The sequence below is a fragment of the Aedes albopictus genome, chromosome 2 (assembly GCF_035046485.1).
Source record: "Aedes albopictus strain Foshan chromosome 2, AalbF5, whole genome shotgun sequence".
Lineage (NCBI taxonomy): Eukaryota > Metazoa > Arthropoda > Insecta > Diptera > Culicidae > Aedes > Aedes albopictus.
This window is the reverse complement of record NC_085137.1, coordinates 163,574,239-163,600,343: the sequence shown is the minus strand read 5'-3', so window position 1 is coordinate 163,600,343 and position 26,105 is coordinate 163,574,239. Positions and strand designations below refer to the sequence as shown.

Sequence of the window (26,105 nt, the reverse complement as noted above, 5' to 3'; positions counted from 1 at the left end):
CAGTCAGTGATATCTAATTTGCCTACCATCTACTCCGCATGTTGGAGATTCACATGAAAACCGTGACATTTGAGCGTGGAGGATAGGCTAAAAATGTGTGTCTCTTGATCTTCATCAGCAAAATTAGTTTCAAACTACGTTCGTACAATGTTCTAACGATGGTTTCATATTCTCTCCCTCTCTCTCTATTTCGTTTCAGGTAAATCTCGTGCTATGCCGCAATGATTTATGATGGTGATGAGTTGAATCGATAAGCCGTTTTGTGCAGACGTTGGCGACGAATGCCAATTGGAGCGAATTGAGGCAAATCATTGCACACGCTACCGTTTAGTGGTTTGTTGGATGCTGGACTACCACGTTTACGTGGATGATGTTGTGACACTTTTTCCGACTGTGATAGAATGGTAATGATGATGGACTTTTAAAAGTTGTGAGTAAATTGACAAAGGCAATGAAGTTTCGAGAGTGAATCTGACCCACATAGCTTCTAAGCATTTTCGTCTTCTTGTTACCTGGGATAGAGTCAATTTTCAACAAAGTATTCTAATAATACTTAAATTCATTACCTTAGAGATTTCCTTACCAATTAATCTAAACTATTTCAATTTTGTTGTAGACAAGAAGATACTCTTCTGCCAGGGAAAGAAAGAAAAATTCCTTTAAGAAAAATCGGTTGGAACGTTCGGAATATGAAATCATCAAACGTTCAGAATGGTGTTGCAACAAACCAGCGCTCTTCCATTTTCTGTTTGAATATTAAAAAAAAACCAAAAATAGTTATGTCAGTTTTGATGGAGGATTTACTACAAAGAAGGGAATTTTTAAAGTATGGTATACAACCCTTGAATACCTCAAAATGTCAGTGAAAGTGTTGCAAAAAGAACGCTTAAAAAATCTTAAGCAATTTCTGAAAGTATTCTTACCAAACAACAAAACAAATAACTACCTACAGAAATTCTCAAATATTTACTTCGTGTATTTAGACTTGAAATATGTTTGAAAAGCGAGATGAACTGACCTAGGGCTAAAAATCTCGTTAATACAGATAAAATATATATATATATATGTTTGAAAAGGTTCAAAATCTTCGTGCAGCTTTGCTTCTAATAAAGCTTAAATTTAAAGTCCTCATGAGAACTTTTCAAAGGATACCATAGAGTTTGGGACATTATCATTTAGAGAAGATTATTAAAAATAGAAATAAAAAGTCAGTAAAGTAACTTAACTTCCAAATATCTGTGTGATAATATTAAAAAAAAAAATAAACCACATAGCGATGATGGCGCCTTTCTCGTGCCTTCGAAAACACATTTCAACAAAACTCAAGTGACATGTTGATGAATATCGCAGTTTCATACGTTAAACAAAAATCCATTACATGGCACCAGAAATCATATCGTTTATGTAGCTTTGATGTTTGAGTCTGAAACTCTACAGGACATATATGAGCGAATCTGGAGCCGACATCTTGGATTTTCAATCGCCATCTTGAATATTCTGGTCACCATTTTTTGGAGTCCAGAATTCGTCCCTATATCAAATAAACCCATATGACATGGATTTAGAGCTTAAAACGTCATTAAACAGCCACCATCTTGAATTTGGAGCCGCCACCTTAGTGTTTGGGCCACCATTTCGTATATTGCAGTCGCCATTTTTGGACTTCAGACATCTTCCCTATACCAAATATACCCATATTACATGCATTTAGGGTCTAAAACTGCTTTGAACAGCTACCGTTTTGAATTTGGAGCCGCCATTTTGGATTTTAGATCGCCCTCTTGGAAATTGTGGTCGCCATTTTTGTACTCCGGATATCTTCCTTATACCAAATATACCAATTTTTCATAGTTTTAGGGCCTAAAATTCCATTAAACAGCCTCCATCTTGAATTTGAAGCCGCCATCTTGAATTTTAGACCGCCATATTGGATATTCAGTCTATGAAATCACTCATATCAATACTGTATTGCAGCATCAGCCTTGTTACCCAAAATTAGCGCAATTTGGGGAAAAAATTTGTGTACGTTATATCGAAGCAAAATGCACGTTATATCGAAGCACAAAAAACGAAATGAGTTTTTCTTGAAAACTCCTGTTTTTCATTAGTGGTTTTGTGAATTTCACCTAAATCATTATTCAGGGATCATTTCACGTCAAATACATCAACACAAGCATAAAAAATATTAAATTTTTCTCTGCTTCGATATAACGTACAAAAAGAATTTTGTTTGTACGTTATATCGAAGCGTATCTGTTTCTGTACAGCCGCCATCTTGAATTTGGAGCCGTCATTTTGGATTTTAGACCGCTATCTTGGATATTCTGGTCGCCAGTTTTGGACTCCAGACATCTACCTCATGCCAAATGTACCCATATTGCATGGTTTTAGGGTCTAAAAACTCCTTTAAACAGCCTCCATCTTGACTTTGAAGCTGCCAACTTGAATTTTAGAACGTCATCATGAATGTTCAGGTCGCCATTTTTGGACTCCGGACATCTTCTCCATACAAAATATACCTTTATTACATGGTTTAAGGCCTTAAACTCCGTTATACAGCCGCCATATTGAATTTGCAGCCGCTATTTTGGATTTAAGACCACCATCTTGGATATTCAGGTTGCCAAACTCCACTATACAGTCTCCATGTTGAATTTGGAGCCACCATCTTGGATTTTAGACCGCCATCTTAGATATTCAGATCGCCATTTTTGGACTCCAGACATCTTCCTCATACAAAATATACCCATATTGCATGGTTTTAGGGCCTAAAACTCCATTAAACAGTCGCCATCTTGAAATTGGAGGCGCCATCTTGGATTTTTGACCGCCATCTTGGATATTCTGGTCGCCATTATTGAACTCCAACCATCTTTCCCATGCAAAATATATCCATATTGAATGGTTTAGGGCTTAAAACTCCATTATACAGCCGCCATCTTGAATTTGGAGCCGCCATTTTGGATTTTTGACCGCCATCTTGAATTTTGGACCGACATCGTAGAATTTTCGGTCTCCTGTGTTGATATCACCACAAAACTTGTCAACCATGCTGAAGGTTTCAAAAATCGCCGCAGTTTGATGTGTCGCATGATGGGGCTTGGTCCAGTTTTATATGTGGCCAGTTCTACCGGTGCTGGTCCGGATCACTCAAATGGCCATAACTCCGGAACGCCTTGACCGATCCGGACCATTTTCAATAGCAAACAATGCGGTAAAATTCCGGTTCGATTCGAGCTATAATCCGAAAAATTGGCCAATGGGAAGTGCCTTAAAAGTGAGTAAACTTTTTGTACACATACACACATACACACATACAGACATCATCTCAATTCGTCGAACTGAGTTGATTGGTATATGTGACTTGACCCCCCGAGCCTTCTATCGAAAATTCGGTTTTTGAGTGAACATATAGCCTTTCAGTACACTTTGGTGTACGAGAAAGGCAAAACGTTGTGTATTTGCTTGACGATTTTCTCGAGATTGTTTTGCAAATTGTGCAAGAATGCTTCAGAAAACTCAAAACATTTCTCTAGAAAATTACTGGAAAAGATCTTCATCTTATGAATATAGACTGTTTCAGAAATTATAAATACACTTTGTTTCTTGAACTATATGAACTGTTCTAATAATTTTAATCAACTTCTTTCAGAATATAGCATATTGTACTCCATATTTTTACATTTCCTTTCAATTGTCTTGATATTTTAAATAACAGTCGAGTTCTCTAACAAATAACAAAATTTTTCAAATTTGCATTTGCACAAAGGTGTTTTTTAATGATTTCAACATTTTTTATCATTAAATACCAAAAATTATCTAAATTTTTATCACATTCGCTTTCTCAACAAGTTGTCTAAAGAATGGCTTGATCAAAATTTGGGAATAATCGATAAAGGCATTTCCACGACATTTTTTCGGAGATCATGTTTCTTATTTTTTAAGGTTTTCTACGGAACATAAGAACTACCATACAGTTTCCTATCTTTCCTGAACGCATTTAATCTAAACAAACTTATTTTTTCAGCTCATTCGATCCTTCATATGCCAAAGCTTATCATACCATAAAAACGATTGCAGTAAGCAGTAATTAAGACATTCGTTTGCTTAACGTTTGTTGGTACTAGTGTTGTTGAGAAATTTGAAACAAAAAAATTTGTATTGAGAAGGCCCGTAATGGTGGTTCTTGATCAAATATTCCAGTAAAAATTACTCTTACCAATCGAGAAATACCTTTTATTATCGATACAGCAATTTTTATTGTGTTTGGAAATTAAATAGTTTATCTGGGAGAATGTTTTCTTTTCTACTATGCTACATTTTTTGACCACTTTGTGCATCTTCAAATTTTAATCATCTAGTTTACACAGCTCTATTTTTTAACTTTTACCAGAAACATCCACAAAATTGGTATTATTTGCTTCGTTAGCATATTTACTATAAGATCTAGAAGAAACTTTTCTGGATATTTTGCTCAAATTGAAATGGCAGTTAATCGTTAGTGTATTTATAATTTCTGAAACAGTCTATATATAGGTTCTTTTAGGAAAGGTCACCTATCAATTTTCTTAAGCTGCGTAAACAATTTTAAGATACTTCTGATGATCACGGCATATGAGTGTTATTTGTTGGCGGTAAAATTCTAAAAATACTGAAGATTTTCAAAACTTCTGATTTTTATTGTTTAGATTAGCTAAAGATCGGGAAGAACAAACTCTTGTTGAAATTAACAGCAAATTGTTCAGAAACGTAACTTGAAACCCGAAGAAATTATTAAGAGAACTTTAAAACTTTGTTAGAATTCAGCTTAAAATTTTTAAATTTCCTAAATTCAAAAGGGGTAAAAATCTTGGAAATATGCATATACAGGGGATGGCCAAACTGTTTGGGATAGGCAACTTTTTTTTCTCTCACAAAAAAGTTCAACATGCTGTAACTTTTCATAGAGTGCACCAACAAATCTCAAATATTTACTGTTTGTTAACCTATAATATGGGCATCATTGGTACAAATTTGAGCTCGATTAATTAGTATTTCACGAGGCTAGAACCGTTCTCGTGAAACACTATTTTTAAGACAACTCATTCAAAAATTGTCATATCTCGGTAACCAGTGAACCGAATTGAATGAAATTTCGAACGTTTATCAACAAAGCATTAATGCTTCACAAGTCTTTTAAACGTAGGTACTTTTTGATCGTTTTAAAAAGTAATGATGGGTTGACATTTTTTACATAAATGTCATTAAATTAAAATTTTGATATCCAAAGTTTTTCTGCTTCCGAAATCAAGATATCTATGATGATAAGATACATTGGAGCCTATTAAGATTAAGGGAAAAACACATTTTGTATCCGTTGTGTGGTATTGTAAATTTTACTTATTTTTCTCTATATGGGTGGAAATATCCAACCGGTATAACTTTATTTGTCGTGAGAAAACATTACATTTTATAATGTTGCATCAAGTATCAATATGTTGTTGCTAATCGTTCAAAATTGCATTAAATTCGGTTCACTGGCTCCGGAGATATAACTGATCAAAAATTGGTTGTCTAAAAAATAGTGTTTTACGAGAACGGTTCTAGTTTCGCGAAAAATTAACCAATCGAACCTAAAATTGCATCAATGATGCACATATAATAGTTTGACAAACAGTCAAAATCTGAAAGTTTTTGATGCGCTCTATGAAAAGTTACAGTATGTTGATCTTTTTAATGAGAGAAAAAAAAAGTTTCCTATCCCAAACATTTTGGCCACCCTCTGTATGTGTCATGTTGGTTTTCGTATCAAGAGAGCTGTACTTAACACATTTATTAGTTTAAGTTGTACAAATTTGGAATATAACATTTGGGCTCTGAAGATGGACAAAAAGCCGGACCGAAACGTCGGTGATGATTGCAGATTAATCAAGGCATCAGACTGAAATCCAAAACTTCAAATAATCATGACATATAATTTTATTTTTGAATATCTCAAGATTTTCAAGAGTTCTGATTTTGACCATACAGATTGGCAAAAGTTCAGGAAGGACAAACTCTTGTTAAAGTTCTTATTGAAGTGAAGAGCAATTTTTTAAAAACGTCACCTCAAAACCAAAGCAAATATTAACAGAACTTCAAAACTGATTTCTGACCGTTTACAATTTTTAAATTTCCGAAATTCAAAGGGGCAAAACTCTAGGAAATATAAACATATGTTAAATTCCTCAATAGTTTGGAGTCCAAACATATGAGAATTCTCAGGGAGCAGTTAACAAAAAATATCTGATGAGACCCTTGAGATTTCGGCACCGACGTATCGTTTTTTTTGTTTTTTTTTTTTTTTGAAAATGTATTTTATTCCAAATCAGAGGAACGTTGTGTATCTCTTCAACTAGATCCAACACCAACAAAAAAGAAGTACTTCCTCCGTCTAGTAATGGTTATAGAATGTATTCATTAAAATTTGTACCAATTTGGGCCCTGAAGAAGAAATTCACACCGAAACGTTGACAATGATTGAAGAATTATCTAGGCAAACTATCAGACTAATTACGGCAAATGATCTTTCTTTCTTGTCGAATTAATTCTAAAAATTCTCAAGATTTTCAAAACTTTAGATTTTTTCTAGGAAAGTTCTAGGAAAAGCATACTCTTGTTGAAGTCCTTGTTTAAGTTTCTGTTGAAATGGAGAGAAATTCTTGAGAAACGTCACATTAAAACCGAAGAAATTATTGGGAGAATTTTACAACTTTGTTCGATGCCATCTTAGAATTTAAAAAATTACAAAATTTTAGATATTTTTTTTTTAATTTAGAGAGGCAAAAATATTGAAAATTTTTACATTTGGTTAATTTTACCAAACCTATGAGAGTTTCCGAGAAGCAGTTAACAAACAAATGCATGTAAAGGTATTTGAGCATGTTTTTTCCCCTAAACCAGTGAAACTAATCCAACTGAATCCAATAGTAATTGTTGATTAGATAGAATACAATAAAAGAATACAATACGACCTATAGCTTTGAAATAAGGTGCTGTTTCCAAAACATTTGGAATGTTGGCCCCAAATATATAGCCCTTTTTTCTTGGGAGCATTTGAAATTTCATTCGTCAGTCTATCAGTATCCATGGGTCACTTATGTTTCGGGGTTCGTTAGAACATTTGACATATTTATTTATATTTATTTATTTATGTGATCTAGCTACTTTATCGGCGCTGCAGTCTTGGGGAATCAAAACGACTGTTTTAGATTTGTCCCGACGTTTCGACTCTGTTTCGAGTCTTCTTCAAAGGGAAAATTCTGACTAGTCGCTTTTTGTTCGAATGGACGTAAGACTGTCGGTGTCTTGTTTGTATCTGTACATCGGATTTCTTATCAAGTGAACCGTAGCTTATTTGTTTTGGTTGGTTTCACTTGATTTCTGCACTGCACTTGTTGACGCGGTAACGGTTTGTTCAAAGATCTTTTTTTTTATTATATTATTATAGATTACTAGCTGTACCCGGCAAACTTTGTCTTGCCTACTGCGTTTTTTTGACGTTTCAAGTTTCTAGCCAAGCCCAAGTCGCCGGTGGAAGAGGTATAGAAAATCGAATTTCGAAAACTCTCAATTTGTCCATGTTTTAGGCCTCATAAACCTTCCTTGGGTGAAACTAACAGAACAAAATTAAGACGACCAAAATCGGACCTTCCGTTCGCAAGTTATGCGCGGTCCCACGTATGCCACTGCATTTTTATATATATAGATTTATTTATTTATTATATTATATGATTCTCGAAACCTTAAAGCTACGCCAAGTAGAAATATACTAGAATATTGGGTTTTTAAAAGTAAGTAAGAGTATTCATGAAGCAGATATATGAAATTTACAACTTCAAACTTCAAACGTATCCCTACTTTTCGCAATCCATCTGGGTTAAAACTGAGGAAAAAATGTCTAAATATTAATTCGGTTATATTCAGATTAGTATCGGCAAATTCACCACAAAATCCGCAAAAAATGTTTAAAGTTTTTTTTTTATAAATTAGCATTAGCATTAGCGCTAAGAAAGTCGCACAAATTAGTAAGCCCGCTGTTATGAGGGTAAAACAAATGTTTCAAGTTTTTTTTTTGCAAATTTACTAAAAATGTTGCCAAAAAATTTATTCAAAAATAACCATTCATATTTTTTTTTCAATGTTTTATGAAAATTATCTCCAGCAACTCCATTACTTAACCAGCAATTTTCCCTTTTTTTCCTTTGACCACCATAGTTGGCTTGTAAATATTTTAGATAAAAAAAAATAATTAAATACCGCCGAAGATCTGGCTTCAATAGCCTTGGACTATTCAAATCGGTGTGTTTTGCTTTGCACAACGTTTCGGCTCTTTTATTGGGCCTTTTTCAAGTGGATAGCTGTCAGCCGTTTCTCGTTACACTGGTTTTTGCCTGATTTTTGAGGAGGAGCTTCTTGTATACAAAATTATATATAGGAAGCTCCGCCTCAAAAATCAGGCAAAAACCAATGTAACGAGGAACGGTTGACAATTCTCTCCTTGTAAAAGGCCCAATAAAAGAGCAGAAACGTCGGGCAAAGCAAAAATCACCGTCTTGAATAATCCAAGCCAGATCTTCGGAAGTAACAGATTTCCAGTCGCACTCATCCAGCACAAATATAAATACCCTAATTATATTTCCAATATTTTGAGTATTGGAAGTAGTGTGATGGTTAGAGCAGGTGACTTTCACGCTAAGGATCTGTGATCGAGTCCCACTTTCGGCAAGCTCTCAAAATGTTAGTCCCTTCTCCTTGGCTCCCAAGGTATACTAGCTTACCCAAGCATCACACATGCCATATAGGAATTACGGCAGCGCAAGTTTTGATTGTATAGAAGTCAATTTCACGTTACTCCAACATTGTATTCGAATAACGTTACAATAACTTCTATACAACCAAATCTTGCGGTACAGTAACTCTTATATTACATAATTCTCGGGCATTTCGGCTTTCAGTCAAAGAAAAGCGTTGATTTTCTTATCTCATCGCCAACGTTTCGATCCAGATGTTGGGATCTTCTTCAGGGCCTGCGGTTTATTCGTTTAATTAGGATGGTTAACAGACTACATAAAGACTTCACTTACTCGAAATTAATCAATTTTGACTAATCCCGTGTACATCTCACGGTTGATTGTCTCGTTCTGAATTTGCACTGCACAAGTCTCACTGTGGATTTAAAGCCGTCAGAGAAGTAGTTTTGGGAACACGGGATATAAGGGTACATACTTTACTGCCAGCACCCTCGAAGGTAGTGGGTGGGTGGTACAAAATGGGAGGTCTACACCAGGAGGATCCACGACACTTACCAACACTGCCAGAGCTAACAGCTGATCGAACATTACTGAGGGATTTGTATATTGTGTGGTGTTTGGGTGGTTGTGTCTGTCTGTGTTAGTTGGGATGGGTAGTCGTTGGAGTCGGGTCGATTATAACTATTTGTAGACGACGCACGACTCTCCTCTCTTCGGGTTTTGATAGAGGAGAGTAAATGTGCGTACGCACAGCTTAGATTATCGGTGTCTGTCCGATGGTTAACCGTGTTTGATGTAATCGCGATCTGGCACATTTCCAACACTTGCAGAGCTTGCTTCTTGTACGTTATATCGACTAAAGTGGGATTGCTAATGTTGAACCGGTGTTGGTGGGTGATGCAATGGTTGATCAATGCTGATTTTTGCCGTAGTTGTTGTACTGGAAGATCGGTATATTGCTGCCCTTGCGCTAGATGCTGTTCCAGTGTGTTGACATGGGTTTGGTGTCCATACATGCGATTGCGGAGTTTATTCGCCGTCATGCCAATGTATTTGCCGGGGCAGTTTTGACAGTCGATCCTGTATATGACGTTGCTTTTGCTCATGTCCGGTACCGGATCTTTAGCATTACGATACAGTTTCCCCACTGTGTTGTTGTTGCTGTGTGAAATCCCAACAGCGAGTCCACTGCTGTGTATTATTCGTTTTAGGGATGGTGTCAGGCCTTGGATGTATGGGATCGATCGATAGATGGTTGGTTTCTCCGGTGTGTCTATACGCTGTGTCTGACACAATAGACGATTGATGAGAGCTGAGGGATAATCATTCTTTCTGAGGTGTGTATGAATCAGCTGTTCTTGTTGTTCCGAACTGCGAGTGGTGCTCAAGCTACGGACCCGGTCGATAAAATTGCTGGCCACCGAAAGTTTTTGATCCATGGAGTGGAACGAGAAAAAGTTGAGCATTCTACCGGATGCGATAGGCTTGGTATACCAGTCCGTTTTGATGGTGCCATCTGGTAGCCTAATTACCAACAAATCCAGGAATGGTAGTTGACAGTTAACCTCCACCTCGGATGTAAACACAATCCTTGGGTTCATTGTGTTGAAAACATCTAACACTGCGTTCACTTGGTCTTTATGAAGCACAAGGAACAAATCGTCCACATATTTACGTATAAACAGCATTATACTGACTCTTGAAAGAATTTTGGAGTATATCAGCTATGAACTTACTCAAATGGTACGTAGGAGATGTTGTGTTGGGAACCACTGGCCTGAGCGGTAAGCTCGGCTTGTGTGCCTTCGGCTGTCCGTATATACGAGGACACACAGCGTTGTAGCTTGTGAGTCTGTGTTTCGTTCGGGCATCTATCAGCTGTAGCGCGTACAGTCAATGACAATGTTGTTGTTGCCCCGTTCGTACCGGCTCGTTGGATCCGAGTTCACCTGCTGATATGTACTGGTATCCCCGATCAGCTGTGCCATCTTGCTGTCGTAGTCATCCAGATGCATTATGACTGTACGGCCAACTTCCCAGTCGAACCTCTTATATTACACATGTGACAAAAGACTTGGGTATGGCTTAAAATTAAAAAAAATAAATAAAAGACCTTCTAAAATGTCTCTGAGTTTTCGTCCGGATGTTCCATTTGAATTCCACAACAAAAGTCACAAGAAGTTTTAAAGAACAGAACAGTCTAAGCTGTCTAAGCTGGTTATGCTAAGTATCTGTAAAACATTGTTTTCTACTAATTACCCATCAGATTATTCTCGGTTTTCACCAGTTTTTATTATTTATTCATCCCTTTCTCATTTTTATTAATTTTATTGGTGTTTTATGGGATTATTCTGACAAAGATGTTCCTTAAAATATATTTATTAGGATTCTTCGTGGAAAAATAAAATCATCGTTGACTCCACGACTAATTGTGTTAAAAATACCTTCAGAAATCATTTATTTTTCTATTTATTCATCTGCACCTCTGGCGGACGGTTCGCAAAAAATATTATTGAGCTTTCACAGGGCTATAACCCGTTGGAAACACACAACCATGTTCGAAAACAGAAAAATAAAGACCATTTGAGTAGCAGGTCCTTCGTATGGTTTAACACAAATTATCAAGAAAACGAAAGATCAAGGCAAGACGAAGTCATAATGCTGATTGTTATGAATTTATTGAGATTAATCTGATTGCTGCAATTTGTACGCATTTACCATTCCATTGAAATGGAAAACTGCATCCCTTGGTCCGGGTCATAATCAGATTACACAACTCTTCCACTGAATTGAATCGTCAATCTCCCGCAACAACAGCGGTGGGCATTCCCAACCTTTAACAGTGTGTTTATCCACTAGCCACAACAACACTCACGTCTTCCCCGTCGCCGAATTGACCCAAATCGTGTCAAGTGAATCGGCGGCGAGACAGTCTTCGAGCCGTCGGATGACCGAGACCTGAATCACCATCGGAGTCAACTGCACGCCCATGGGAGGTCTCTCGCTCCCTCTGAACAAGGGAAGACTGACCTTTGCCGCCGGAGCCGTCCGTGTCCAAATAAATCCCTTCGCGAGGTGGCCTTTTGTTAACTGCGCTTGTGCGCTGGCACTTTTATGGTCCCGATGATTGAGCCAATTATTGAGGTAGGTGGTTCCTCCGACGGACCTCCGGTAGAGAAGAAATGTTCCCCGCAGAGATTGTCTGCGCGTTCGATACGAGGGCCGTTCAAGGTTGAACTCGATTGACCGTGCATCATGTATGTAGAATGGTTGAATTGTTATGATCTCTGAGTAATTGCAGGATTAATATCAGTCAGTTTTATGATTCGGGCAATCCATATCCGCAGATTGGTGGAAGTGACGAGCTTTTTATGTCTGTCTGTGCGATCAAATTGCAACAAATCCAATTTCACACCCGGACGGGTTACAAATTAATCTCGAGATGCAATCAAGCTCGGAATGACACCCGGCCGAGGTGGAGCATCATCAAGTCAATCAAAGCTGACGTTAATGAGTGTGCTTTATCATGTGCACTGACTGACTGACTGGAAGCATACATACGAGAAGATCCTGGCAGCGATCAACGCCCACCTTCCGAAGCATGCGCATTGCGCACACACAGCTTCTGACTCGCAGGCAATCAAACTGATCGTTATCCCTATGATTAATGATCCTCGAATGCCTCTCTGGGGGTGCTGCAGATCTTGCACACATAAAGGGTGAGTGAATTGTGCCCGGTCATTGTTCGCTTGATTTGAGACTTGAATGCAAGAACCACGGAGGATCCGCCGGATCTGTCAAATAAGGAATCTGAACCGGTTCGCTTCGCGTTCGCTGATCGGGTGGTGGACGCAGCGAGTCACGGTTACCATGTCGAGCTCGGCCCGGCCCGGTTAATTATAAATTGTGAGCTTATGTGTGGATACAAGTGATTTGTTTGTACAGTTGACTCTCTACATCTCGATATTGAAGGGACCATCGAGATAGGGAGAGATCGAACTCAAGAACCAATTTGAAATGCACACTAGATTTAAAAATCGTCCGTAACTAGGAAAAACCGTCAACAAACAGATGTCACTTCACCTTCCCAGAATGTTTTGCACCTAAGAAACGAGATCTAGCAACCTGTAAAAATGTGCATATCGACATATGGAGAGAAAATCTCGAACAAAAACGAACGAGATCGCATCGAGATAGAGAGATATCGAGATAAGGAGATATCGACATGTAGAAAGGTAAAATGTATGCAGATTGAAGGGACCGACCAAACCATCGAGATAGGGAGAGATATCGAGATGTAAAACATCGACATGTGGAGAGTCGACTGTATTTCCTCGATTTAAATAAAATGATCCGGTCCACAGCAGTCATTGTTTTATGACCGAAGATGCCGATCATGCGATCGATCCAAGTCGCACTGAGGATCGACCTTCACGGCATGCTGGAACTAGGTTTAAAGAACGATCACTTTTACTTCCGTATTTTTTCCGCTTGGTAACAAACTGTTGCAACCGGTGAACCAAGTCCGACGAGAACAGAACCTATAGCAACGACTGGATGACGTGTACAAATTCTAGTTAACCGGATCGGGTGCTCGGTTAAGGGCGTAAACACATGTTGTTCACCTGAACCAGATGGAAGTGATTGTAAAAAATAAAAATAAAAGCGAAATAAAGCTGGCCGTAATAAATTGGTAACTAGCCATTCTGTCTCCCGTATATGGTCAGGGAACAACTGACCGTTTCGTATACCGGTCGCGGGTTGAGGATCAAGGGATTGTCGAGAGGTGACCTTCTCCATTAAACGTTAATTGGCTAGCGTGAAGGAATGTTCTTTGGATGACGAAACTTCTAGGCTCAGAACAGTAATGTGTATGAATCCAGACAAGTTTCAGACGTGTGTAATGTACAAGAGTAACCTCGACATTTTGAAAATTCACGATAGTTTTGGTAGTATTTGGTGTCACACTACGGAGAATACGAGCCTTCATTATAGTTAGATATGTAAAGAAGATGCCACACCAAGCAAGCATGAAAAAGTGCCAGTTAGTTATTATAGGATTTATCAATGCGTTTTGGAGGAATTTCTTAGCTCATTTGGAATCAGTGAAATTTGTGGAACGGAAATAATATGGCACTCAAAAAAGGTGTTATTCCAGTGAAAGTTTCTACGAAAATTTCAAATACAAGATATATATTACAAGCAAGAGGCATACACTGAAAAAATATGTTGTTGCATTGTACGAAGTCGCTCGTCCGGTTTACGAATGCCATTCGTTGTTTTCTGCAACGAAAAGATTCGTACCCAGACAACCAATTTGCACGTATAATGAAGTTTATGTTCATGTTATACATACTTTTATGCGTTAAAGTTACATCGCATAAGATGCAGCAAAAGTGCCTTATGCGTACAAAAGTGGAGGCGCTATACGTGCATTGACGGAACGATAATAACGCTATATGACTTGAAGCGATATCTTATGCGATGCACCGTGTGCACTATTGCGACGTAACGCAGCATCTTATGCGACTTAATAAAATTAAAAATAAAAAACAATTCTTGTCAGCTCGATATCGAACTTATGACCCCTGGATTGTCGAGCCACACACAACACCAAACGCTACTTATGAAACAAGCTGATTAGTTATCATGATATTGTAACTCACCTCAGTGTTTGTTGAAATGCACTTAGTTCACTTGCGCTGTGAGTGTTTGGCAGGCTAAAAACGACGAAGCACCATTTCCCGTACAGTTTTCACTGTCTCTCTCTGATTATCAAGTCAACAAAACAAATAATGATGGCTTTGCAACAATAATTATGGCTGTTCACTTTCTTGTAGCTTTTTGGCACTGCATCCACAGTACAACAGAAACTCTTTAATTGTTATCACATATCAAATCGCATAATGTCAACATAAATGCTTCTAGCTTATGCGAGTTTGTATGCACACTTTAACGAGCTTATTTGTACTTTTATGCGATTTCATCCATACACCAATGCGAGGTAAACTGACACAACAAGAAAAGTACCACGCGAAGTCGTATAATCATCGCAGTACGCAATTATGCGAATTCAATTGACACTTTGCGAGTTCGCTCGCACGCTTTTGCGAATAAGTAAAGTTCATCGCAATAAAACATCAGAATATCATCTACTACGATGTACTCATACCTTATAAAAGTTGATTTGTATTCTTATATGACTTTACTTGATACATCGTAATAAGTTCAAAAAATAACATCATATGCGATGAAAATTTTCAGTCAGCCGTACATATATGCGATAGTGACTTAAAATAGTACTTTATACGATGTACAACGTGGTTTCTTATGCGACTCCTGGTTGTCTGGGTAGTGTGCCTGAGTTCGTTTCATAAAAAAATCACTCCGACACAATAACACACATTTTTTCTGTCTATTTTTTGTCGGACCGACATAAATCATGTTAAAAAAAATAGCACGCGTATATCAGCTTGGCTTTCACAAGATCCGAACACGCATCTTCTGATTGATACCTACCAGTGCTGGTCATCCATCTGTAGGCGCTTGTTGAAACCGTTCGGAATCAACCAAAACGCTTCTACTCTAATAACTTTTACTTCCAACTGAGAGCATGTATCCTTTCCTCTTCTTGCACACGCACCGTAATATGCACATGAAAACATGTTGCTTTGTTGTCTCTGCGCTCTACTTAAACATCAGTGATGACTGCAAAGCTTTGTTGCATTCTACGAAGCGAAATTCTCTTTCTACGCATGGTTAGTAAAAAACGTTTGACATTTGTTTATTTTGTTTCATTCTACAAATCGGGAGTTAAAATCTACGAATGAGCAAGCTTAGCGTCTGTCGGATTTGTGATTTCGTACATGATACAACTCCATTTGTACTGTTTCAGCGTGGTGGTTCGAATGGACCGTACATTTTACGCAAATTGCTTTCAATTTACGAAAACTGGTTTTACGAAGCATATTCGTTGAGCTTTTACGAAAGTATTTTATCAGTGTACGTATGGCCATATTTTTGGAGGCGGCGAAATCAATGAGTCGTAGGCCGTTTCGTTCGTTTGCTGGTGGGCGCTAAACTTACCAATCGTCGGTCTGAATTCCTCCTCCTGGCCTACCTGAGCGTTCAAATCTCCTATGATGATCTTGACGTCGTGGCTTGGGCAGCGATCGTACTCGCGTTCGAGCTGCGCGTAAAATGTGTCCTTGTCATCATCAGTACTTCCGGAGTGTGGGCTGTGCACGTTTATTATGTTGAAGTTGAAGAATCGGCCCTTGATCCTCAACCTGCACATTCTTTCGTCGATCGGCCACCAACTGATCACGCGCCTCTGCATATCACCCATCACTATGGAAACTGTTCCCAGCTCGCGTGTGTTGTCGCAGCTCTGGTAGATGGTATGATTACCTCTAAACGTTCGCATCATGGATCCTGTCCAACACATTTCCTGCAGCGCTACGATGCCGAATCCGCGGTCCTTTAGTAGATCGGCGAGTATGCGGGTGCTTCCAATGAAATTGAGAGATCGGTAGTTCCACGTACCGAGTTTCCAATCGCAAGTCCTTTTTGTTCGCTGGGGTCGTTGCCGTTGGTCTCGGTTCGTATTATTCTGTTGCTGATTTTCCGCTACAATGGTTTTTTACGGCTGGCTCGTAGGGCCTGACACCAACCCTCTACTTTCCGGAGGACCATAGTGCACAGTTGAGCTTAGAATCCTTCCCTGGCACTCGGACGTAGATCAGCCGCCCCTAACATGGGGATCAGACGCTGTTGTGAGCCGCTCCTCCTGGAGAACAGACGCTCAGGTTGTCGAAGCAAACCCCCCTCCCTTCCCTGTCAGCCTACGACCAAAGTTCCCACCGAGGTTGGTTACCCGATCTTCCCTAAGGTTGCTCATAAGTTTCCGGCCGGTACCGCGTGGAGGTAGGGATAGAAGTTGCTGGGCAGAGGCTAGTGGATCACAATGGGATCTGAATTCTGCAGCATACCCAGCCTTTACCGTGCCTGTCTGGGTCATAATGACCCCAATGTACGACTAGGGCTTAGCTTTTCTAGAACGCTCCTGAAACTCAACTGAAAATGTCCTGAAATTCCCTATAACCCTCTGAAATGCTCTAATACATCTCTTAAAACATCGCTTCCCAACCTTGGCTCTCGCGACCCCCCAGTCTGTTGTCACCCCGCTTTTCGTAGAACAATCGCAGCATGCCTGCAAGCAGTTGGGGGGTCGTGAAACGAAGGTTGGGAAACTATGTCTTAAAACCTCCAGGAACCTCTTGAAATCACCAAAAACGCCTCTGTAGCCCCCCTGAGTCTCGATAAATGTTGAATGGTTTACTCCGGTACATATTGCTGATTATAGAGGTTGAACAAGCCATACTTCAGACCAATATTTAGCTGTCATTGTGTTTGACACCATTAATCCGCCACTGTTCAGCATTTATTGTAACTTGGGTCCTGAATCAGTTGTTTTGGACTCCCAGAAGCTACGTTTAAAATTGAGCAAAATTGATCAAGCCTAAGGGGGCGCACAAAAGGCTTGAAGTTTGTAAGGGAAAACGTGGCCAAATGTGTGCAGTGCACATATCTCAGATTTTCGATTTTTGCCGCTAGGTGGCACTGTAAGCGATCAACAGTTAAAACCTTTGGTATTATTGTAGGTGACTATATGCCAAACAACTTTGTCGAGAACCGCAAAGTGATTCGACGCCTGGTAATACAGTTATACCGTTATACCCTAGGTAAAGTGAGGCAAAACTTTATTGTTGTTTTTCCAGTACATGCAAAGGAATAATATCAATAATGAAATCTCTACACTCCGCCTCGCTTTGCCTAGGGTATCACTTTTTTCACAGCCATTGGATCACTTTGCGATCTTCGACAAAGTTGTTTGGCATATAGCCATCTACGAGAATATCGAAGGGTTTGATTATTGAACGCTTACAGCGCCACCTAGCAGCAAAAATCGAAAACTTTAGATTTCTGCATACATTTGGCCACGTTATCCCATACAAACTTCAAGGTTGTTGAGCGCCCCCTTAGGCTAGAAAGCTAGACCGACTTTACTGAAGTTTTGAACGTAGCTTCTAGGAGTCCAAAACAGTCTATAAAATAAATTGTGTGCATAAATTATGATGGTAATTTAAATAAGGGAGCCAGTTTTATTCCAGAAGGTTCGAGATGGAGTCCAGAGGATTTCCAACAGTTTTTAAGGGACCTGAAAGAAGGGAGATTCAGGGGTATTTAGCCCATAGGGCTTTTGGTATGTTCAGGGAGTTTTTGATAAGCTTTACAGTGCGTTGCGAACATTACAGGGGGTTTCTGGGGTATTAAGGTATTTCAGCGTCTTACAGGGGAGTCTAAGAAGGGGTTTTAGGTGGATTTTGGTACGTTTCAGAGGATTTTCAGATAGTTTCAGAGGCGTTTGAGTTGGTTTCATGGGATCTTGGTGGGTTTCAGGGAGTTTTGAAGGGATTTCTGGGGTTTTCTGGCGTGCTAGATGATCTCAGAGAGTTTCAGAGGCTTATCAGAGACGTTTCATGGAGTCTCAAGGGGTTTCAGGGCATTTACAGGGGCGTTTCCGGGCATTTAATGAGGTTTCAGGTGGTTTCAGAGACACTTCAGAAGGTTTCAGGGTATTACACTCAATTTAGGGGAAATGAATCTGAAGGTTTCGAAGAAGTTATAAATAGTTTATGAGGCATTTCACAGGAATTCAGGGAACTCCATGGCCGTACCTGAAACCCCTAGAAATATTCTGAAGCCTCCTAGAACCACCGATACGCTCCTAAACACCCTTCAAACTCTCTGAGGCCCCTCAAACTGCCCCTTAAGCTTTTTAAGTTTTTTTTTTAACTCCATGTAATTCCATGTAGTGCCCCTGAAACCCGCTTAAATATCCTTGAAAATGGAGTAGCGGACCTGGTGTGATGGTTAGAATACTTGACAATCACGCCGAGGACGTGGGATCGAATCCCACTCCCGACAAACTCGAGAAATGTGAGTGCTTCCTTCGGAAGGGGAGTAAAGCGTGGGTCCCGAAATGAACTAGCCTAGGGCTAGTTTATACAGATAAAAAAAATAAATAAAAAATATTCATTCTAAGACTTTGGAAAACGCCATGAAATCCATTGGGACTTTGGTGAAACCCCTTGAAACTCCCAGAAACGTTTTGAAGCTCCTCTGAAACCCTTCATAAACTCAACTGAAAACATCCTGAAATTCCCTGAAGCCCTCTGAAAATCTCAAAAAAAAAATCTCTAAAAACCTCCACGAACCTCCTGAAACCACATGAAACGCTCATGTAGCCTCCTTTCCCCCTCAGTGTCGATAAGTGTTGAAATTTGTCAGATTTTCATGTTTTATATTCACAGCGCGGGTCTCTCAGTCTTAATTTACTGACGATTATTTTATTCTACCCGACGTTTCGGCCATGGGTTTTGGCCTTTTTCAAGAGATAAATTGTCTATCGACAATTATCTACTGTCAAGGACAAGGACGATAGACAATTTTTTCCTTGAAAAAGTCCAAACCCATGACCGAAACGTCGGGTAGAATAAAATAAATGGTCAGTATATTCATTTAGCCGTTTCTACGCAATAACATTTTTAATTACTATTTATTCTCTTGAATTCTAACATTTGCTAGTATTTACACCAAAACTTTAAATATATCAGAGCTTTTCTGCCCATAATCGCATAGTTGACGTAAGCGCCACTGTAGTTTTCAACACACTTTTGAAATTTTAACAAGGATTAATGAAAAGTTTATGACTTTTTTTCACGTTGATATCTAGCTAGTGATTAGATCTTGTGCTCTATTGAATAAAACTGGTCACAATTATGCACATTTGATAGATATTAGCTTGTGAGTGCTGTCATTGTCAATGGTGGTTACGTCAACTATGCGATTATGGGCAGTTTTGAGGAGTTCCAGGAGGGTTCCGAAAGGGTTTTCGTAGGATTCAGGAAAGGTTTATGGAAGTTTCAAGAGGTATTCAGAAGAATTATAAGGAATTTCAGGGGTTTTTAAAAAGGCTTTCAAGGTAGTATTAATGCATTCTTAGGGAAGTTTGGGAGTAATTTCCGGATATTTAAAGAAGCTTTTATTGAGGTTTCAGGGATGTTTCAGCGGGGTTTTTACTTTCAATGCATACCATAGCGTTTTAAGATGTATCAGGGGGAATTAAGCGGCTTGCATTTTAGTTTCAGATGGTTCAGGTGGTTTTAGGGGGACCTAAATACTTCTGAACCCCCCTGAAATGCCCCGGAGAACCCCTTAAAAACCAACAGGAATACTTCTGAATATCACTCAAGCTTTTATACTTTTTCCCCAGAAAGACTATTGTTGAAGTTCTACAAAGACAATTTTTAGATTCTAGAAAGATCATTGACAAATTCCTAGTAAGGGAACGTCTATTCCATAGCGCGGAGCCTCCCTATTTTAGAGCCCCACAAAATTTCCACTCAAGAATAAAAATGTAAAAAAGAAAAAAAAACAAAAGGGCAAGAAACATCACTTGGTTTGATTTTTATGACAGCAATTACTTATAATTTACTAAAAAGGTACATGTGACTCAAGCCCGTGTACAAGGGAGGGGTTTTGGGGTTTAAGCCCCTCCTATTGCCGATGTTCAATGCACTAGGCGCCCCTCCGCCCTTTGCCAAAATTACGAAAAACCCCTCCCTTATCGTCTTTTCTGTACACGGGCCTGCTGTGACTTGTTCAGTTTCTTTTACTCTATTAAAACTACTTCCAAAACTTGTTCACATTTGTTTCCCTTTTGAACTAGTGTCAGAACTAGAATTAATGGCTGTTACTTGGACATAAAAGTTAGACACACATAATAATGTATAACTTTTGATTGCGTGCACAAAAATAGTTTTTTTTACCAGGAATAGTACACAATGTGTAGCTAATATCATAAAAATTACATCAAGATAGGTTAAGTGCTGGCGGAGATATCGTCGAAACCAGAGACTTACCATTTGAGAACCTTGGGCAACAGATACTTTATAAAATTCCACTTTTTAGCTAAAACTGTAGAACCAAAAATACTAAACCGATTTTATTGATTTTTATCTGTATGTAAAAATTTTTTCAAAATTTGATTCAATTTGATCCAACCATTAAAAAGTTACAGCCATATATGTAGCACTTGTTCACAATAAACAGATGTGCTTTTTGGTATAGTGAAATTCAAACTTCTCTAACTTTGAAAGGAAATGTATTAAATTTTCACTGAAAACAGTTTTACACTGTCAACATTTTATAAAAATCGAAACAGTGTTGTCAATTATTCTATCAAATTAGTGCACACCATGACGCACACTGATCTATATAAATAAAAATGGAATGGTGTTTGTATGTCACGAATAGGCTCGAGAACGGACCAACGGATATAAACCATTATTTCAGAAAGCACCTAAAACCAACCTAAAACGAGCAAGTTTGAAATTCCATTTTGCGGGGCATTTTTCTACAGAACTGCATGTCAAAAAACACAGTAGGCAGGCAGAAGGACGTTTGCCGGGACAGCTAGTTTTATAATGTTAAAAAAAAAACAAAAATATGAAAAACAAGTTTTTTGTTTGAATTGTGAAAAAAGTACTGTACCGATTATGATGAAATTTTCACCGCATGTTTACTTACTTAGAGAATTTGCAGTCAAACTTTCAGACCTTGCGCACACAACAAAGTTATAGCCTAAACTATTTTTAAAATCGATGCAAAAAGTTTCCAAAATTACATTTATTGTTTCGACAATATCTGTGCCAATACTAAGCCCGTTTTGATGAAATTTAGATCGTATAAACTACACGTAATATGCTATTCCTGTTTAATAAATCAGCTATTTTTGTGCACGCATTCACAACGTACGTTCAGAACGATTCCGTCAGTACAATCGACTGCTTGAAATCGTTTATATTCAAATGAACTTTTCAATCTTCTATGAAGCACGTAACATGTACGTGTAATTCCCTCCTACCCACATTCCTCAAGCTGGCTGAGTGACTGACTGACTTAGTTCCAAACCTCAGTACCGACCCTCATCAATCCGGAGGGAGGACACGTGCAAATCCAAAAATAAGACAAAAAAAAATCGAACACAACGGAAAAAAATGCAACCAATCAATCGGGCAACCCACCAGCAGAAACCGATCGAAGCCGAACATGTTCGGTAAATTTTAATGAATCCATTAGAAAATGGGTTGGCAATTGTGTCATAGCTATAAGAGAAGAAAGTGCTCGCTGCCGACGCCGCCGCCACCACCACACCATACCATAAGCGCTCCGGTAATGTGCGCAATTTGAGACAATCAAAAGCAGCGAGTTTTACTTCTCCGCTGCTTTCGGTGGCGTTCGACGTTGTCGTCTGTCTGGTCTGATGGGTTGGCGTATGGTGGTGGAGAGTGTTATGCAATGCGTCGCCCGTTTGCCGTTTTTTGAACGGATTAAGGGGCTGTCCATAAACCACGTGGTCATTTTTTTGGGACTTTTTAACCCCCCCCCCCCCCCCCCCGCGTGGTCATTGGTCCATACAATTTTTTTTATTGGTCCATACAAAATGGTCATTGGCCGAACCCCCCCCCCCCTCATGACCACGTGGTTTATGGACAGCCCCTAAAGTGAGTCAAATGAATGAGTAATTGGCCCGGTTCGGTGGTGCGTTCGTCGAATCCGGATCGATCGATGGAACGAGGGGGGATGATGGTTTTGTAATTGAAAATTGACAGAAAGGAAGGTACTGCGCGCGCGGTGATGGGTTTGACAAGATTTTTGGACATGACATGACATAAATGAAGTAATTTGAAGTGCTCCAGGATCTAATTGTGACTTTTCATGTCTCTTTACAGGTAACTTCTTCACAACGGATGTGTGAATCAAATGAAAGTACTGGTATGCCAAAGGCCTCAAAAAACATCAGAACAATTTTCAGAGTTATTAAGATTTGATAAAAAATATTTTGTAAGTCTTAACCTATTGCAAAACGACCACAAATCATGTGTATCACACAAACGAATGAATGATCCCACATTCCCAGCTTCCAATTGTTTGAGTGCCCAATTAAATCAAAATAGAATCTTCACGCCCTGTAATCACAATCCAAGCGCAAACACACGCATTCAGTTTGTCCGTCATTTGATCATCAACTGTAATGCCCGTTGTGTGCAACTTGCTGTTACTCCCGTTATTCCTGTTTATTCCACCCGTGTCACCCCTCGATCAAAATTGGACAAGATATTTGGTAACTTCAACAGGCAGCCTACCTTTCCTGGCATCCCAAATCACCTTGATTTCTCATCTTTCAGCGCCGATCGATCGAGAAGCATGGGTACCCAGCTGAACTCCATTCCGTCACCACCAAAGACGGCTACATTTTGACCATAAGTCGCATCCCGTCTCCCCGGAAAACCCCCATTCTTCTGATGCACCAAGTGTACGGCTGCTCTGTGGACTTCACCATCCTAGGACCCAGGAAAGCCATCGCCCTCTTAGCTCACGATCAAGGCTACGACGTCTGGATGGGCAACGTGCGCGGCAACATGTTCTCGCGCGATCATGTCAGCTTGGACCCCAACAAGAGTGCCTTCTGGAAATACAGCTACCACGAAATCGGGTTCTTCGACGTCCCAGCCATGGTAGATTACATTCTGCACCTGACCGGGAGAAAGCGACTGCATTACATCGGCCACTCGCAAGGTTCCGTAGTCTTCTTAGTGATGACCTCGATGCATCCACAGTATAACCAGAAGATCGCCAGCGCACATCTATCGGCTCCTCCGGCATTCCTCTCCAGATCAACAGCACCGGTTACCTCCATGAGTGGCGAGATCCTCTCCGCCCTCCTGCTAATGGACAGCTTAGGTGTCCACAGCATCGGCGATCGGTTCAACAGCGAACCGCTAATGTACGTGAAGCGTGCCATCGACGCGAGCGTCATCCGCGAGGAGTGGATCATGGAGACCGCGTACTACCTGGCCGGCGAAGATCGCGAAGGCTTCAACATGTCCGTTATACCGGACCTGACAGCAGCCTTTCCGGCAGGTGGCTCTCTGAGACAATTCACGCACTACGTCCAATGTCACCGGTCCGGGCGTTTCGCCCAGTACGACTATGGACGGGAGGGGAACTTAAAACGGTACGGACATTCGACGCCGCCGGCTTATCCGCTGGAACTGGTGACGGTCCCGGTGGCGATGTACTACGGAAGTAACGATCAGTTTGTGGCGGTGGAGGACGTGGATCTGCTGGCGAAAAAACTGCCCAATGTGGTGCTGAAGTATTTACATCCGAATCCCAAGTGGAACCATATTGACTTTCTGTACGGGAAGGAGGCTCCGGAGGTGTATCGGAAACTGCTGGGGTTGATTCATTCTTATGAAAGACGGTGACACGGTGGACATCTTCAATTACTATTTGAAACCGTTACCGTTGTACTTCACGTTTCAGTAAGTCAATAACCTTCACCATGCTATTTCGAGAAACTTTGTTTGTTTGGACATTCAGAGATAAATTTCGTCTTGAATTCACTGATTCTTTTGTTTGGCATTACATTACAATTATAATAAAACTTAATCAACAATTCCTTGCCACAACACACGAAACGTGGATGCAGTTCTCCAACCTCGGCCGCGTCCCACAGGTGCCAGATTGTTCTGCACCTGTTTCTTTCACCTTACACTTCCTATATTACGTATCCTTCCAGTTTTTGTCTCCTTCCGGATGCAAGGTTCACCGTAGATGCACCGAGCTCGAGGTTCATTCTTCGCCGTCAAATAACGTTCTAGTACACACCACAAACAAATGGTCCTAAATACCCCTCCATGGTTAACCAAAGCTCTCTGCGGTCGATACTGTCGTACGCCGTCTTGCAGTAGATGAACCTGGTGCGTTTGGAGGATTTGCTGCAAGGTTAAGATGTGGTCCACTGTCGAGCTGCCGTTAATGAAGCGGGCTTGATAACTTCCCACAAAATCATGTACTTCAGGTGGAAGGCGATGGAAGATGTTCTAGGATATCACTATGAAGGCGGTATTCAGATTCGTGATCTCTTCGAAGCTCTCACTATAAGCTGAGAACATTCGTATCAACCCATTGTACGGCAACTTCTTATACAATATTGAGTTAAACACATAACAGTCCTTCGATGTAGACTTCAAACGTCCTGGAATACCTGTTTAGTCCAGCCTCAACTGCTCCGCATTTCAGGCGAGTGTACAGCTCTGACATTGTTCCAAACGCTCTGACGATAACGTTCACACTTGTATGAAAAACAAAAATTTCGAAAAATACCAAGTCTTACCTCCTTAATCAGTTGTTTTGGACTCCCAGAAGCTACGTTCAAAATTTGAGCAAAATCGGTTGAGCCTAAGGGGGCGCTCAAAACGCTTGAAGTTTGTATGGGAAAACTTGGCCAAATGTATGCAGAAATTTTAAGTTTTCGAATTTTGCCGCTAGGTGGCGCTGTAAGCGTTCAATTATCAAACCCTTTGGTATTAATGTAGGTGACTATATACCAGAGAACTTTGTCGAAGACCGCGAAGTGATCCGACGGCTGTGAAAAAAGTTATACCCTAGGCAAAGTGAGGCAAAGTATTGAGATTTCATTATTGATATTATTCCTTTACATTGGAAAAATAATAATAAAGTTTATCCTCACTTTTCCTAGGGTATAACTTTTTTCACAGACGTTGGATCACTTTACGGTCTTCGACAAAGTTGTTTGGCATATAGTCACCTACAATAATAACAAAGGGTTTGATTATTGAACGCTTACAGCGCCACCTAGCGGCAAAATTCGAAAACTTAAAATTTCTGCATACATTTGGCCAAGTTTTCCCATACAAACTTCAAGCGTTTTGAGCGCCCCCTTAGGCTCAACCGATTTTGCTCAAATTTTGAACGTAGCTTCTAGGAGTCCCAAACAACTGATTGAGGAGGTAAAACTTGGTATTTTTCGAAATTTTTGTTTTTCATATAAGTGTGGGCCACCTTAGTTCACATCCTCCGCAAAACAAACAAATTGACCCGATTCCATGAAAATCGTGCTCGGGATGTTGAAGAGTAGGTATGAGGGTTCATTATCTAACGAACTGGACGTGAACAGTTCACCTGAAACTTGTCTTTTGACCAGAATGGTAAGCATCCAAGACGACCCATCATCGTCTTGAATTTTTCATAGTTCTGACCAGTCAATACTATCAAATGCTGCCTTAAAGTTGATGATGCATTAGATCCTGGCATTTCTGGAGAATGTATCGTACGGTGAAGATCTTGTCCGTCGTAATTGCGATTTGTAGTCAGCATTAAAATCCTTACCAGCCGCTT

The 26,105-nt window shown here is 39.8% G+C and overlaps 2 protein-coding genes across 7 annotated transcripts in view; both read left to right on the top strand.

Moving 5' to 3' along the window:
• The window catches only part of LOC109417137 (lipase 1-like), a 533,887-nt gene that overhangs the window by 190,181 nt on the left and 317,601 nt on the right, over window positions 1–26,105 (top strand). Inside the window, exon 2 of one of the 6 annotated variants that reach the window (XR_009997541.1) lies at window positions 200–819. The exons of 4 other annotated variants lie outside the window; for them this stretch is intronic. Coding sequence is in view for 1 of the 2 variants with exons in the window: in XM_062850667.1 (XP_062706651.1) it covers window positions 23,204–24,169 (966 nt within the window). In the remaining variant the exon portion in view is untranslated. Of the gene's footprint in view, window positions 1–199; window positions 820–22,630; window positions 24,234–26,105 lie in introns of those variants that run through there. One more of the 6 variants, XM_062850667.1, reaches the window with a different exon arrangement.
• Window positions 11,895–24,169, top strand: LOC134286258 (lipase 1-like). Its single transcript, XM_062847843.1, has 2 exons — window positions 11,895–11,915; window positions 23,087–24,169. Exons 1-2 carry the CDS (start codon window positions 11,895–11,897, stop codon window positions 24,167–24,169), a joined length of 1,104 nt encoding a protein of 367 aa, XP_062703827.1.

Bases quoted from the DNA above. Each gene is read 5' to 3' on its own strand.
- LOC134286258 (XM_062847843.1), top strand. From the start codon at position 11,895: ATGATTGAGCCAATTATTGAG. The intron at 11,916-23,086 runs GTAGGTGGTTCC...CTCATCTTTCAG, and splicing joins TGATTGAGCCAATTATTGAG to CGCCGATCGATCGAGAAGCA.